Source organism: Tricharina praecox (assembly GCF_024521635.1).
Source record: "Tricharina praecox strain CBS 144465 chromosome Unknown BZA05scaffold_1, whole genome shotgun sequence".
NCBI classification, from domain to species: Eukaryota; Fungi; Ascomycota; class Pezizomycetes; order Pezizales; family Pyronemataceae; genus Tricharina; species Tricharina praecox.
In genome coordinates, this window is record NW_026250403.1 from 2,369,365 (window position 1) to 2,385,516 (window position 16,152).

The 16,152-nt window shown below is 53.9% G+C and overlaps 2 protein-coding genes and 2 non-coding genes across 4 annotated transcripts; 2 read left to right on the forward strand and 2 right to left on the reverse strand.

Moving 5' to 3' along the window:
• Positions 1 to 236: 236 nt before the first annotated feature.
• BZA05DRAFT_440611 (uncharacterized protein) lies at positions 237 to 7,225 on the forward strand (the record flags this gene model as incomplete). Its single annotated transcript, XM_051486608.1, has 4 exons — positions 237 to 4,776; positions 4,854 to 5,194; positions 5,263 to 5,549; positions 5,608 to 7,225. 4 exons carry the CDS (start codon positions 237 to 239, stop codon positions 7,223 to 7,225), a joined length of 6,786 nt encoding a protein of 2,261 aa, XP_051344607.1.
• Positions 7,226 to 8,690: 1,465 nt separating this feature from the next.
• On the forward strand, positions 8,691 to 8,776 carry BZA05DRAFT_t8. The gene has a single exon. It is a non-coding gene; the product is annotated as a tRNA-Tyr (tRNA).
• Positions 8,777 to 9,128: 352 nt separating this feature from the next.
• Positions 9,129 to 12,965, reverse strand: BZA05DRAFT_432815 (uncharacterized protein). The gene is made up of 2 exons (XM_051486234.1): positions 12,200 to 12,965; positions 9,129 to 12,138 (listed from the first exon to the last, which is right to left on the reverse strand). The coding sequence occupies exons 1-2, from the start codon at positions 12,732 to 12,734 to the stop codon at positions 9,500 to 9,502; spliced, it is 3,174 nt and encodes a 1,057-aa protein (XP_051344608.1). The 5' UTR covers positions 12,735 to 12,965; the 3' UTR covers positions 9,129 to 9,499.
• Positions 12,966 to 15,801: 2,836 nt separating this feature from the next.
• On the reverse strand, positions 15,802 to 15,887 carry BZA05DRAFT_t10. The gene has a single exon. It is a non-coding gene; the product is annotated as a tRNA-Tyr (tRNA).
• Positions 15,888 to 16,152: the final 265 nt, after the last annotated feature.

Here is a 16,152-nt window from a genome sequence, read left to right on the forward strand (position 1 = left end):
TCCTAAATTCTAATCCCACCACACCCACCCACCCCCCCCCCCCCCCCCCATCAAAAAAACAACCCCCCTCCCCCCAAAATACCCCCCCATATCCAACCCAATCCCACCCACTATCCTACTACCACCCCCCCTCCACAAAATCCTAAACAAACACTCCCCCAACCCCACCCGCACCCCCCGACCGACGTAGCCAGCCTCCGCCCCGGTCGCCGCCCTGGAATTCTCAAGAAAATACCATGAGCTCGCCGCCCAGGTCGCCCCCTACAACTCGGGCGTCATTCTCCTCTTCCACAAGTCGTCACAACATCCCCAACGTCAAACACCAATACCACCATCACCTAAATCGCCCCGATAACCCACACTCCAGCGATCCTTCTACCGCGCTATCAATATCGCGGATAGGCTCAGGGTCGTCGGGATCTCCGCCGTCATCGGCCGTGCAAACTCCTCCACATCTGCCCCATCTTTCGGGCTCTTCCGCTACATTTGCTTCCCTGTCGCGACACCACCTCTCGTTGTCGAGTAACGGCCCTGAAGACCCGGCAGCAGCGGCAGCGGCGGCGGCTGCAACCAGTTCTCGGCTGGCGGGATTGGGCTCGGGAATGTCAATAGGTGGTAGTGGTGGCAGCAGCAGCGGAGGTTCAAGTTCTGCTGGGTCTGGTCCTGGGCCCGTCAACGGAGTTGTATCGCATGGTCTTCAGTCAATAGAGAGTCTCAAAGAGGTATTTGCCCTCGGTGCCGTAGACTTTCTAGTTCTGTCCGTCCTCGCTGTCGTTACTGCTGCTGCTCTGGCAAGGTGGACGGTTCGGATTCTAACTACTCCGAAGGCAGTGATGCGATCGCAAAATCGGGCACGGGAGCGTAGTCGCCTCCACCATGCCACATTCGCCTCCAACTCGCCGCCACTATCTACCGCCGAGAATTCTCCACAAGAGCTGCTGCACAACACAACCAAGCCGACAACAACAACGGCGACAACCGCAACTGCAGCAACAACGTCGTCGGCCGCAACGTCAACAACAATAACCACCACAACGCAGGCATCCCCGTCCTCGTCGTCGAGACTTCCATCAGCCTCAGCAGCGGCCGTACGGTCATCTCAGCCGTCGAAGCTAAACCAATACTCCTCGACCGCCGATGTCCCCGCGCAGACTCGCTCGTACACACAGAACAGTTCCTCCCCCGCGATGATGTCTCCGGCGTATCCGTTTCCGCAGATGAGTCGAATGAGGAGCGTATCCTCCTCCACGATCGGTGCCTCGTTTAATTCCCCTGGTATTGGTCCGTTAGACAAACTGCTGCCTTCGGGTGCCCCGACGCCAGCATCCGTGGCGTTCCACCCCCCGGGCTCGAATCCCGCCTCAACCTACGAGAATCCGGATTTCCCGACCCCGAACATGTACGATCTGACGTTACTGTTGCACTCGGAGCCCGGCGTCGAGGCGTTCTGGAGCAACGTGGTCAAGATCGCCACCATGTGCTACAAGGCGGAGAGGGTTACATTGGCGGTGCCGTCGGATTCGACGGATCTGGAAAACACGCCCTGGGGCCAGAAGGCAACATTCAACATGGCAGAGGACGATAAACTATCTCTGACCTACATGGGAGATGACCGAGGTCGGGTAGGTGATCCTGACGGTGGGGATTATTCGGAGGAGGACGATGCATTTCAAGGTGTGGCAATCCCTAAGGAAGAAGAGCCACCCCCTAATGTGTCTGTGGAACAAGCTGGTGGACAGATGATGACGATGGACTGCACGAGAGAGATGGATCTGGACACGACAACAGAGCCGGTACAGATCGATACGAGTCTGGATGGTCCGTTCGGACCGGTGACCGTCGATATGCAGGACTCGCCCCCGGACGCTACCAACAACTCTGATTGGATATCGGTCACAAGCGGTGCGTCACCCAGAGAGGGTCCGGAATCTCCGGCGGGGGGGATCGATGCGGCGCAAGCACCGGAGCAGGATAAGACATTCTGGTCGGATGAGAGCGAGGTCAAGGGGAGGGTGTTTCCCACGCTCCAGCCATTGAACTACGAGGCGGATGCGCTGCTGGATGAGACGGGGGTCAGCAGGGTTCTGCAACGTGGAAAGACGGTAGTCCTGAGCAGGGAATACCGTGACGTGAAGACGCATCTCGAGGAGAAGGAGAAGAAGAGGCGGAAGGACATGGAGAGCACGAAATCGTCACCGTCAAATTCTTCGTCCGATGGAAAGATGCCGCCCCCGACCGCCGGTATCCAAGCGACTATGGGTTTGGGGAAGCTCGACATGCCGACTTCGCCTTTCCGGGCGCCTTCGCAGCCTCCGACGCCGTTGTTCTTCGTCGGTAAGGGAGGCCGAAGGAGGAGAAAGCCGTCGTCCAAAGACAACTACGCCCACAATCCGGTGCTGCAGTACTATTCGACGCAGCAGCACTTGCACCACGTCCAATCCCGAGCTCAATCGCCTAATCGAGCGTCTTCTTACGAGGAGTACGAGCAGCCCATCACTTCTCCTTGGAGCCAGTCCCCCGCTCCTTCCCCGGCCCCCCGACCCGACTCTTCGGAGAACCCCTTCTTCGCATCGCCGCCAAAGGTCGATGAAGAGACGTTCAATCCAGCCACCAATAGCCCTGTTTATTCCGCCCAAGAACCCGTGAATGCAATAGGTTGCGAAAGTTCGTGGACGGTTATCCACATACCGCTCGTTCATCCGAGCCAGTCCAAAGGCCTCAACCTGGGTGGTAATACGACAGATGCCGCGGCGGGTTCCACTGGGCGGATGTTCAACGCCACAAGCATTTCGATGGATGATATCGGCAGGCAACAGAAGAAGAAGGCGCCGATTGCTATTCTGTCGATGCTGAGCCCTGTCATTCCTTACCCAAGCAATCTCATTCACTCCCTCTCTCATTTTGCCCCACTAGTCGCGACAGCTTTCTCATTGGCCAGCACACACTCGAGTGTACTGAGTCAACTCAATTCGTTCAGGAAGAAGCGCACATCCCGGAGACCGGGGATTCCGCGACAGCTCTCCTACATGTCCGGGGGGTTCGCATCGCCGGATACCTTGCGAGGGAGTGTAACCAGTCCGTCGGACAGCAGCAGTGCTTTTACCATCTCGAACGTTGCCAGTCCGATGTGGGACAACGCTTCTGCCGGCACCGTCAGCCATGGACCCTCCGGCAAGTCCGAGACCAGCCAGTCCGTTACACCCTTCAGTCCTCTCAGTGGCGGTGGTGATGACGGTTATTTTCCCAGAATCAGACAACCGCCGATCTTTAGTCGCCAACACAGCGGAGCAGTGCCATCGGTGGTGCCGAAAGGCGAGGATCCGGAGTCATATACCAGTCTCGAAGCCCGATTACTCATGCGGGGAGATGAAGAGCTGCTGACGAACGATAAAGGCAAAGAGAATGGTTACTTTCCTGAACCACCCGCCCACGCCGCAAACAACACCACCGCCATTCCGAAGAAATCGACTTTCATACGTCCGCTGCCTCCCATGACGGTCCCCGATTCGGATGAAACGACCCCGACTCAGATGTCTCAGGATAAGGGAAAACAGGTTGAAAACAACAACATTGTGCCTCCTTCAGTTCCAGTCCCGGCCCAAGGTCAGGCCCAAACTTCGACAGAACGCAAGCCACGAAACACGGTGAGGCAAAGGAGAGTAGGTGCGAGTCGCGGTCACTCATACCTTCATTCTTACGGCGCCGATTATGCGACCACTTTCCAGTCTTTGGGCACTGCTGCTTTTGTTTCCGGTAGGCGGAGCGGTTCGGCCCGCAGAAGGGCGGACCACCTGAACATCCATGAGATGCCCCCTCCATCGAACCGGCTTCTGCGAACGATTATTGACTCCATTCCGGTCCATGTATTCACCGCCATCCCAGGTACAGGGGTAATCACTTGGGTCAATGCGCGGATGCTAGCGTACAGAGGTACAACGGCCGAAAATTTCATGAAGGCTCCGTGGGATGCTTTGCACCCGGAGGATAGGGATGAGTATCTTCGCCGTTGGGGAATCGCTATTCGGAAAGGAGAGCCCTTCTCTCACCAAATGCGCGTACGACGGTTCGATGGCGATTACCGGTGGTTTATGGTTCGAGCAGTGCCCTTGAGAGATCAGCGAGGGATCATCGTTCACTGGTTTGGTACAAATATGGACATCCACGACCAGCGGCTAGCCGAAGTCAATGCAGCGAGGCAAGCAGAGATGGCCGAGAGTGAGCATAAGTACAGGAGCCTGGCGAACTCGAGTCCCCAGATTGTGTTTGCCGCCACGGCCAATGACGGAATCACCTTTGCCAACACCCAATGGCTCGGATACTCCGGTCAGACATTGGAGGAAGCCCTCAGACTCGGGTTTATGGAATATGTGCATCCAACCGACAGACATAAATGTTGTTTACCCGGCAATGGTTCTCCCTTTTCCGGTTTCTCGGATGGTGACAAAACTTCATTTCCCGACCAGGGCAGGAGGTACGGCCATGAATGGTCTGGTGGGGCGGGCAAAGGGATGGGCAAAACGGAGATGGACGATGACAAGCCGACATTCTCGACCGAGCTCCGGCTAAAGGACAAGCATGGTGATTACCGGTGGCACCTGGTTCGATGTGTCAGTGTGGATTCGAATGCCGACAACGCGGAGGGACTCTGGTTCGGGACGTGCACGGACATTAACGATCACAAGCTCCTGGAGCAAAAGCTGAAGGAAGCCAACGAGGCGGCGCAAAGAACTATGGACAGCAAGACTCGGTTCCTCGCGAATATGAGCCACGAAATTCGTATGGCCTCTCTACTGCGTGTTGCTGTTGTGAGATAAATACCGAGCCGTGTTTGTTGACTTTTCCGGGAAATGCAGGAACACCTCTGATCGGCATATCGGGAATGGTCACTTTCTTACTGGACACACCGCTGAATGGAGAGCAACTCGACTATTGCCACACCATTTCCCAGAGCTCCGATGGTCTATTGAGCGTCATCAATGACATCCTGGATCTTTCCAAGGTTGAAGCCGGCATGATGCGGTTGAATCCCGAATGGTTCCGGATGAACTCATTGGTCGAGGATGCTCATGAACTTCTCAGCACAATGGCTATCGCTAAGGATCTGGAGTTAAATTTCATCGTGGATACCGATGTTCCACCTGTTGTGTGCGGTGATAGGGTCAGATTGAGGCAAGTGTTGCTCAACATCATAGGGGTATGCTTCCTTATTCTTTGGGATTTACTTACATGACAATGGGTGTGTAATTCTAACCAACGTAACAGAATGCGATCAAATTCACCAGCAAAGGCGAAGTATTTTCGAGATGTTCGGTCGTCAAGACGGCGGAGGGCCTCAAGGAAGACGAAGTCATGCTCCAGTTCGAATGCCATGATACTGGCCCGGGCTTTGATACAAAGGATGAGGAGTACATGTTCAAGCCTTTTAGCCAGATCGACGGTTCTAGTACACGGGCGCACGGCGGTAGTGGCTTAGGCTTGGTTATTTCGCGACAGCTGGTCGAGCTTCACGGTGGAAAACTCACTGCCCGGAGCGAGAAGGGCAAGGGATCGTGAGTGGAAATCTGAAGGCTGGATTTTGGCTGGACCATATAGGCTGACTGTTCGTAGGACTTTCGTTGGGAGCGCCAAGTTCAAGGTCCCCACCGCACCTTCGGAGACCACCCTTACTCCTGGAAGCATCAGCGCACCTTCTCCCGGTGGAGCTCTCCCGAACACTCTCGAGCATGTGATGGAGTCGGACCGTTTCGTCGACTCGCCGCCAGCCCTTTCGCACACGGAAGAATCGACTCCGTCCACAATTTCGCCGTCGAGTGCCGCTGCTTCGATTCGGTCCATCGCATCGGGGCATCCGGACATGCCGAACGACTCTCCTCTGCGACAATATGCGATTCCTTCGCCAACGGATCCTGCTTCGATGCGACTGTCCTTGCCCAGCGAGGCTCAACAGAAGTACAACGACTCGCAGGATTCCCGTCCCCATACGGTCGAGAAGCAAGCCTCGGTTGATGCGGCGATCGGCAAAGCTGCGATTCCCCCCATGTTCTCCATCCTGATAGTGTCCCAGCAACCCTTCAGTCGCATAGCAATATCGCACCACATCAAGGTCACATTGCCGAAGAATATCCCTAACCAGATCACCTGTGTCGAGAAGTTTTCGGAATGTCGCGAGCTCATAGCCGGCGACGATCCTGTGGTGTTCACACACCTGGTAATCAGTCTCCCGGATCACTCGGAGATAATCAACTTGATTTCACGGCTTCTCGAGAATCCGATTCATTCGCAGACGACCGTTCTGGTGCTGACTAACCCTACGCAAAGACAAGCGATCCTTCAGAATGCGCCGGAGGCGTGTGACCAATTGGGAATTCGGCTGCAGTTCATCTACAAGCCGATTAAACCCAGTCGTTTTGGGGATGTCTTTGATCCAGCAAAGGAACGGGATGCCTCGATGGACCGGTACCGGGACTCGGCCCAGCAGGTTGTGGAGACTCAGAAGAGGGTCTTTAGCCGGCTGGAGCATGATGTTGGAAATAAGGGATACAAGGTTCTACTGGTGGAGGATAACAGGGTCAACCAGAAAGTTCTTCTCCGTTTCCTGGATAAAGTCGGACTACAGGTGGAAACGGCGAGCGACGGCGAAGAGTGTGTTGAGAAGGTCTTCTCGAACCCGCCGGGCCACTACGGCTTGATCTTGTGCGACCTCCACATGCCCCGGAAAGATGGTTTCCAAGCGACAGCGGAGATACGGCAGTGGGAGAAGGAGAGGGGGTTGGACCCTGTGCCCATAGTTGCACTATCGGCAAATGTCATGAGTGACGTCGCCGATAAATGCACTCTGGCGGGGTTCAGCAGATATGTGACCAAGCCGGTCGACTTCAAGGAACTTAGTATGACCATCAAGGAGTTGCTACCGAGCGCGGATCACGCATCACCGGGAAGTCCCCACTGCAGGGATAGGGAGATCGAGGACTTGAAGGAAAGGGACAAGAGAGAGCTGGAGGAGGCGGAGGCACAGAAGATGAGGGACCAGGAGGCTGTAGACATTGTGCAGGAGATCGAGCGGCAGCGGGCCATCGTCGAGCCGTCCTCGCCGCGGTCGCCACGGGTGCCGATATCACCGCGGGTATTCGTCAGTGAGCAGCCGCGGGAGCGGGAGCACCAGCGGCAGCGGACGCGCGGCGAGGGCGATGAAAGAGCGGAGCGGGACAGACACAGGCAGAGGTGACTACAAGGCCGGGGGATCTTTGAGAGGATTGTTACGGGGTTTACCAGCATTTTTACACGGTCGGGGCGTTGAATGCATTTTTTTGTGTGCTTGTATTTTGTGCTTGCGTTTTTTTTTTTGTTTTTTGTTGGGCTGGGTGGGGATGGAAGGAAGGGGCGGGTTGTGATTGTGCTTGGTACAAGTTCCCTTAAGAGGTCCTTCCGGCCGTAGGATCCGTGGCGGGGCGGGGGTGGGGGAGGGGGAGGGAGTGGGGGAGGGAGTGGAGGATGGTTGATGTCTCGACGGGCTCAGGAAGTGGAGTTTGGATGACATGTCCCTTATTCCTTAATTATGAGTATTGTAGTATGCGTAGTACATACGATACGAAGTGGATGCAGGAAATGGGAATGGTCGTCATGGTCATGGGGAGCAATGTGGATAAGGATCTTTTTTTCTTCTTTCTTTCTTTTTTGTTTTCTTTTCTTTGTTTTTGCTTTGGGTTGGGCATTTTGGTGTATATAAAATTCCCCTAGTTTTTGTTGTTGTCTCTTTTCCTTCCCTTTCCTTTCAATCTTATTCGATTTCGACTTTCGATTCTTGTAGTTTAGTTTTCTTCCTCTCGAGCCTTGTCTCCTTGTCTCTCTCTTCCTACGTTGTTATTCTCGTTTTGAGAGGGGGGTCGGGTTTCTTACCTAGCTTCGACTGGTATCTCGTACCCACTGCTCTTTTCGTCCTCTGTTATTTCACGGAATTTTACGAAACATAGTGACGCTGCTGCTGCTGCTGCTGCTGCTGCGGATGGGGGACGGGATGGATACATATAACTGGGGTTTACTTTGCAACGAACAGGATTCATAAGGAGAGCGGGGGGGTTGAGATGATGATGGTGATTGATGGACCGTGATGAACCATGGATGGAGTGGATAGATTGGTTTTAGATGCATTTGAAAACTGAATTGTTGCTCCATGAGCGGATTGTGTACCGTACCTTTTCGAGGCGGAGGTGGTTCATCGCGGGATGACTGCCATGCTATGCTAGCTAGGCCAGTTTACTAGTGAGAACGGAGCTTCGCCAGGCGATGCTTTACCGTGCAACACTCCGTGTCAGTAAGGTGATCTACCAACCACTTTTGTAAGCTTGGATGCTTGGAATTGCAGACTGCAGTGTTTGAGCAAATCCGGCGTGAACCTCATGTTTCTGACAACACGTATTCTGCTTCAACACCGATTTGCGTGAGCCGTTAGCCAACACTTAACAGACACCCAAGGAACACGTATTTGTTCTAATTCCGCAGTTGATCGCCGTTTGCATGAACTTAAATAAGAATTCGAAGAAAGGCGGTGCACCGCATTAAACCCAAACAGCTACGGTACCAACAGAGCGAGTGATACCCGTGCCACAGCACCACCACCACCAACACCACCAGCACCACCACCGCCTCCCCCGACGGAATATGGTTGTAATGCACAGAATGCTAGCGTATAACCCTCTGTGGTGTAGTTGGTATCACACCGGACTGTAATTGCAAAGTTGTCATCCGTTGGTCACCAGTTCGACTCTGGTCGGAGGGATATTGTTTTGCTGGCTTCGTCTTCTCTACTGCTAGGTGGAGGCGAAACGAAACTATTCTTTTTCTTCCATCCCTTTCCCTTTTACGCTTCCTTGCAAGCTTCTTCCATCACAAGTGGACCTCCGGATCGTGGCGAGGTTGAAGGTCCAGGTAGGGCGGGATCGGTCTTCCCACTGCCGCATTCTCGGATTGTTCGAGCATTGATGTGGGTGAGGTATCTCCCAATAACTTGTTGGTTGGCCAGAGGGAGTTATATTTGCCATCTCATCCATGACGGCGAGTGACGGTGCGTGGATACAGCGAATCACGAGAAACATGATCAATCCACGATTCACAGTGAACAGCCCAGACATGTGTAGGTACTTTAGAGCTCTGTTATTTGTGCTGGTATTTTGACAGGCTACGTAGATACAGGGTATATATACGGCATCGGAAGAATACAACGCAAGCCTCTCCACCGACAGTACATAAGTGTGAACGAAAAAGAGATCCCACTCTAGTTATCATCAAAAAAGAAAAAAAGAAAAAAGTGAGGGGGAACTAAGGGGGTTTATGTGAGTGAAAAATGATCTATAGTATGTACACCGAATAGAATAAGTAAAAATTTGCATGAGCCCTGCCTGCAAGTGGCCCATCATTGCAACCCCCTCCCACACACAAGCCAAGCCGTCAACTCCAAAAAATTCGTAAGATAAAAAAAAGGAAAATAGGACATTATATTTAGTTAACCGTCGTGCTTAGAGTTTCGCCTCGAACTTCGTTTGCTCCCTGCTGCTGTCGAGTTCCGGAATTGTTCTTGTCGGACCGGCTTCTCCGCCCCACTGGTCCCGCTGCTACCGCTACTCGCGAGCCAACCGTCCGACAGGCCAGGCGGAAACTGATCGTCCCGGGCCGCGTTCAGTCCGAACACCTCCTCGCTGCTTCTTCGTACTCGGATAGATAACTCCTCCTCGGTGTGTGAGGAGCCCGAGCGGGAGTGTTGTGTTGAATCGATTATTTGCGTGAAAGTCATTTCCTGGTCCAAGATCATGCTTCCAGCGCGGGATCCCGAGGAGTTAATCGAAGTGGTGGGAAATCGTGGGGTTAGCAGCGCTCCGCTGGACTGCGTTTGCGTCGTTAATGGTCGGTTGTGATCCTCGCCGTCCAACTCCGCGACAAGAGTGGTTGATTGCGGCCGTGCTTGCATCTCAATTGCCATGCCTTCCTCCTGCAGCTTTTCGAGGGATCCGCTGCTACCCCCACTTCCCGATATACTGCCGCGTAACATCCCTCCGCTGCCCTTAGGACTCTTCGGACTCTTTGGGCCAACAGTGACGACTGTAGGGCCTTCGGTAGGCGTCATGACACGTCCCAAACTAGCGGTTCGTGCGTGGCCACGCTTTTCGCCACTGCTGGCGGGGGCGCTGGCTGTTGAGCTCTTGCTCTTGCTCCGAGTGATACTGACGATTCCTGGGGTTTGTGGTGGCGTCAACTTATCGAGATTCTGTGCTCTTCCTGGTTTGTACATTTTCCCCACGGTTGCCGATCGGTATAGCTGTGGTATCGGTTGGGCGGTAGCGATGACAACGAAATCATCCGGCTCTGGCTCTTCGGCCATGGCATCGTACTCCCTCGCTACGGTTGATACTTCGCTGGTTCGACGCATTTTCGCGGACTGCGAAACTGAGAGCATTGAATCCCCACGCCGCGAGCCGCTGCGAACGCTATTGTGCGAAGACGATGACGGAGTCGAAGAGAAGCTGATAACCGGTTGGCTGGTGATGATGCGAGGGGTGCCGGGCGATTGTGGTTGTGGTGAGTACGGATATGCAGAAACGCTTTCCTTGTCGTAGGAAGGTGTCCAGGAGGGGGCCGAGGAGGGGGCGTAACGGATCGGTATAGTTGCTGTGGTCCGAGCAGAGGGATTCGTGTGAACCGAGCCCATGCCTTTCTCTCCTCCACGATGGTGGTGTGCGATATGGCCCAGCGGAGATTCGCCTTCATAGGAAGAAGCATCGGTGATGTTGATGCTGTGACGACCTCCATGCGGCCCAAATCGCCGGTTTCTGCGACGGAGATACCAAAAGATTCCGATAATAATGCACGCCAGGAAAACAATACCGCCCACGATGCCACCCACCATGGGACCAATATTTGGTCCACTGTCCGTGGTCGAAAATTTGCCATCAAAGATTCCGATCGACGACGGCGAAGCGGCTACCAAACTCTTCTCGCCGGGGTAAGGTGAAGGGAGTGCGCTCAAGACGAACTTTCCAATCGTCGACGGTGAATCTATGATGTACGCGTGCTGTAGGAAAGACCGTCCGAGATATTGTCCTTCCTCGGAGCCATCGGTGGTCGGTGATATGCGAAGGTACGTCTTGCCAGTCTCGTTGTGGGGAGTAAGAGGATTATCAAGCGATGTTTCGGTGACGATGAGTGACGACGCCGGTACACTGATAATCACTTCGGCGGAGCCATTGTACAGGGTGAAGCTCAAGCTGTAATCCGTCTTAGGAGTGCCAGTGTAGACATAGCCATTGATATTCTTGTCGAATTTGGGATTGCCAATGAGAGGCAAGAGGGAATCAAGGATGTCGTCCGAGAGACGAAGACCATAGTCGTCGTACACAAGACCCACATCTGTGCGGGAGTCCGCATTGGTACGATCGTCGAGGACAGCTGTCGAAGTTTCGCCGGATTTAACCGCGAGCTTTATCATGGACGCATGGAAAGCATGAGGCAATTCATCTCCCTTGTCGAACACTGCCCTCTGGGTATTGTCAACCAAAGCCTCATCGTAGCCTCCGAGTACTACCGAGCCGGCATGTCCCGGTGTTCCAAGACTCAGTGCGATGACATTCATCTCCTGGACCGGGGCATTCCTCGCAGCCTGCAGCATACTGAGGGAAAACATTCCCCTTCCCAGGGTCGAGCTCGATATCAAGTCCATGGTAGATTCATTGAAGTTCATCGTCGATTTTGCCCCCTTTTCGCTTTGACCCTCAAACGTCAACGTGGTGGTCCCCACCCCCGTGTTGCTGATTTCCCATCCAGTCCGATTGTTTCTGTACGAGTCTAGATAGTACTCTTGTTTCGTGAAATCCAAATCAAGAGACTGATTATAATATCCTCCATCGTTTGCCAGGTAGTTAAGGCACTTCTGTTGTCGTTTGAGTTCCGCCGGAGTGAGGGTCTCGACTTCGATAGTGGTGCCGCTTCCGCTGCTGGTGGTTGTCTGCAACGAGAAGTATCCCGATATCGACTGTCGCGCAGGTGAGTCGCTCCAGAGCATCAGAGAGTAATCGTTTCCGTTCTTAAGGCCCTCGTCGTGGAAGGTCTCGGCTGCATTCCACGGGTATTCACCGTCGTCGGCCATTTTGGCTGTTCGGCTTCCGAGTCAGCTCCATCTTGCACGAGCTCCTATGCTCCCGATATCACTCACATTCAACAACGGTAACATTTTTGGCATTACTACCGCGACCCTTTCTCAACGTCAGACTGACGACTGCGTTTGCATCCGACGCTGGCCCCAATTTCCACCTCACAACCACCTGTCCGGCCCCAATCAAGCTACTCTCCTGCGATTTAGACGTTCCAACCACGACCACAGTTCCCGCCGTTGGCTGCAAAATTGGATTCCATCCCTCCTGACTAGTGGCGCACAACGCAGCGATCGGAACCTCCATCATAGCATCGGAATTCGTGTAGAGCGAAGCCAGGAGAGCGACTTTCTGGCCATCGTCGCCGAGCGTCACCTCAAAGATACCGTTCCGTGTCGAATTGGTGATGGGGAGAAGATCGAAGGCGAGGATCTCGGCTTTCGTGGTACTTGCATCGGAATCCGCGGAGGCGACGGCGAAGATGGCGAGCAGAACGGTGAGGAAAAGGCATCGTCGCAGGACGGAGTCGAGGGTGCCGAGGACTCGGGATGACGGACCGAGGGTGGAGAGCGGTAACATTGAGCCCAGCTTCTGCATTTCCGAACGTCGTCGTGCATACGGTCCAGCTTTCTTTCTTTTTTTCCTTTTCTTCCGCGACGAGGCACTCTCGCTACGAACAACGAACGGACGAACGAGCGAACGGATGTATGGGATGGACGGGAAGAGGAAGGAAGAGAAGGCGAGGTGGTGAATAGTCGGGGGAGTGAGAAGGTTCAGCGAGAGAAACACCCCAGTGGTACCAGCACCGCAAGAGCTGATATTTCTCTACCGGTGGTCATGCATATATGACCTGGGGGATCCATGCCCGCCGGCCCCCCTTGCCCGCGCCGGCCAATCACCGGGGGCAAAATCCATAACATTGGACGGTACGCAGCCCAACACGACTAGGCACCTCGAGGGGGACAAAACGGGACAAGAACCTGGGCGAGCGGGGGAGGCCTGCGCACGTGCACGGCCTAATCGCGGTAAAGTGGTTGGTGAGGAGGACGGGGACGGGGACGAGGAGGAGGATGAGAGGAGGCAGGGTGGCAGCGCAGAGTGGCAGAGCAGTGGCAGGCATCCCTTAGGCGATGGATACTACAGTAACCACTCTAGTAGTGACATGAGCATATTGTCAGTTACCGACGGGGATGCTGCAGTGAGTGAGTGAGGAAGCTACAGAAAGGGGAACGCAGTGTTCGGTATGATATGGTCTGCCTCAAAATTAATGAAGACGTACACACATACGCAGAGTAAGCGGGAATACTCCAGATAGGTAGGCATCTAGAGTAATGGGCTTCGTGCTCGATGTCCGAAGTCGGCCGTGGATGATTGTTGATGGTGAGATATTTACCATGTAAATATGGTGCATGCTATAGAATCCGACTATAGACCGACGGGTTGGTGCAGTGCTTGCTCGGTTCTATGTGCTAGGTATACAACCTATGAGACTCTAGCCAGTCCTGAATACGTCAGGGAAGCTTGGAGTAAGTTCCGCCCGCTGTACGCAAGGATATCGAACACGCGCTTCCCTGAGAACCTCCAGCGTCCATCCATCCATCCATCCACGGTCCCCACGAGCAGATTCGCTGGGCAAATAATTTCGGCACAACCGCCCCACGGTCGCCACAGTCTCCACGAAAAACAGCAGAAACGCGGCCCGGAAGCGGGACGCCAGCCCATCTCCAATAGGTGCATATGCACACACAAGGTGTATATATCTACTCCATGTAGATATGCATAGGAAAACCCCGTCTCGAAGGCGTGCCAATGACGCCAATGCAGCAAGAATCCCCACCGTTGCAGGAATCTACAGTAGTAAGGAGGCGAGGTTTTAACTCCTCGAATCTAGCCGTGCGCCGGAGATGCATCGGTAGGTACCAAGTATCCAGGTATGTTGTACTGACAGATCCTAATTTTCCCAGGGTGGGGCTCCGGCGGCTCATTACAGACTTCCATTAGTCCTCACCGAACATCGACCTTCGAGGGAGATACAAAGGGAGAGAAGCCCAGGGTTCCTCGCCGAACGCAGTTTTCCGTTGACCTCCAGCCCTGATCAATGTGTGCATCAAGGATGTGTGCATTTCACTCTCTCCCTCTCTCCAACTAGAGGTTTCGCGGCCGGAACTAAACCCCCCACCAATAACGAATGGATTCATAAACACGGAGAAGGCCGAACGTGCCGACCCGGACAAATTAGAGCACTAATTATATTCAGGAACGTCTAACGTCTGAATTCTAGATCGTTGAGTCGTTTCGCTACCGACTGGATGAAGGATGGACTGTCGGGAGCCGCGAATCCACCCGGAAACACACACCTTCTCCATGTTTGTGCCCACGATCACTCTGGCGGCGCCGAGCGGAACATTCGAAAGGTTGGATTTGGTGCATCTTTGATGTCTATGTCTGCGCATAACTACCAGGTATGCACGGGGCTTTCAAGTTCGTTTGCCAGAACAAAAGCAACCACCACCCTTTGCCGGGATGCTACACCGATTGAATCTCACGACCACCGAGCCCGGGATGCAGCTCTAGCTGCTACTCTATTTGTTGGCCGGGAGTTTCGAGGGATTGCCGAATACACTCATCTCGGGGGCTCGTTCCAGCATCCAGACAAGCCGAGGGCCGAAGAAACCCCCCCCCCCCCCGAATCCTGCACTTTCCTGTCCAGTAGGGTATCCAGTATCCACCAATTCACGGCATCGACTCCACATAGATATGCGGAACTACCCACCGAGGCATGAAACCGTCTACGATTCATCGATTTCTATGTACCAAGGATAACCCACTACATAACCCACGGGGTCCTAGCATCCGATCCTCCCTCCTCCTTTCTCGTCCGCCTCCGCCTGCGCCCCCCCAAATTGCCCGAAATCCCCAAAACAACAGCTACCCACCGAACCTAGCCGAAATCGGTGAGCCTTTTGCCCTCCCCCCCCCCACCCTCCACCCTCCCACCCATCCACCCACCTAGCGCTAACCAACGGCGAGAAAGAATTCGCTTTGTTGGCAGGCAAAAGCACGTTAACTAACGTTCTTTCGGGTAGGTATATCTATAACTTGGCAGGAGAAACTATTTGGATCTGCCCTTTTTAATTATCAACCGCAGTATCAACTGCAGCAGTCTGCAGTTCGTTCGTCGTTCGTCGTTCGTTCCGGCCCCAGCCTCGGAAAGTGCTGATCGTTTTTTCCGTTTCCGCACAAAGCTGTCACTCCCGAGTCCCGACGTGCGATCGAAATCAATCCGTCGGCCTTTTCCCCGGAAGAAACATCCCTTAGTTATCGAGTTAGCCGGATTGAGTCCGCCCTTCCTTCCTTCCTTCCTTTCTCCTATTCTCTCAATTCCACTCGTCCCCGTGGAGTTTCTGATGCCAAGCGTGTCTATTTCACCGTACTCTACCATACTCTACAGTAAAAATAAAAGTATGTGTCACTCCTGATGCCAAAACTTCGAATTCAAGGGCCACTATTGTGCGTAGAGTGTCATCATTACCGGCATGTATTCCATGTGGTTGGTTACTTGCTTGCCGTTCTCGCCGACACCTGCCGTAGCGGCGCACGCGAGACCAGCACTCCAGGAGCTAGGGAACCCAGACTCAGTCTGGTGGCCGGGCAAAAAACATAGTCCCTCCGACCAGAGTCGAACTGGTGACCAACGGATGACAACTTTACTATTACAGTCCGGTGTGATACCAACTACACCACAGAGGGATTGGATAATTGCTGCAGGCTGGGGATTATTATATTGAAAGAGTGGAGTTGCTCGGATAACTATCGCCCGCTTTTGGGTATACCTGGGTAGGGTAGGTAGGGCTGACGGTGGATGGCGGTGGATGGCGGATCGGGAAGCTTGAAACGCGTACACTACATACTCTCAAAGTGTTGCTACCTACCAAATGTACTGCCTCCAGTGGTAGTATCATATCATATCGACCTCGTTTAGAGTACATACATTGCGGCACACTGCGGCACACTG

Bases quoted from the DNA above. Each gene is read 5' to 3' on its own strand.
- BZA05DRAFT_432815 (XM_051486234.1), bottom strand. From the start codon at position 12,734: ATGCAGAAGCTGGGCTCAATGTTACCGCTCTCCACCCTCGGTCCGTCA. The intron at 12,139-12,199 runs GTGAGTGATATC...GAAGCCGAACAG, and splicing joins AAATGTTACCGTTGTTGAAT to CCAAAATGGCCGACGACGGT.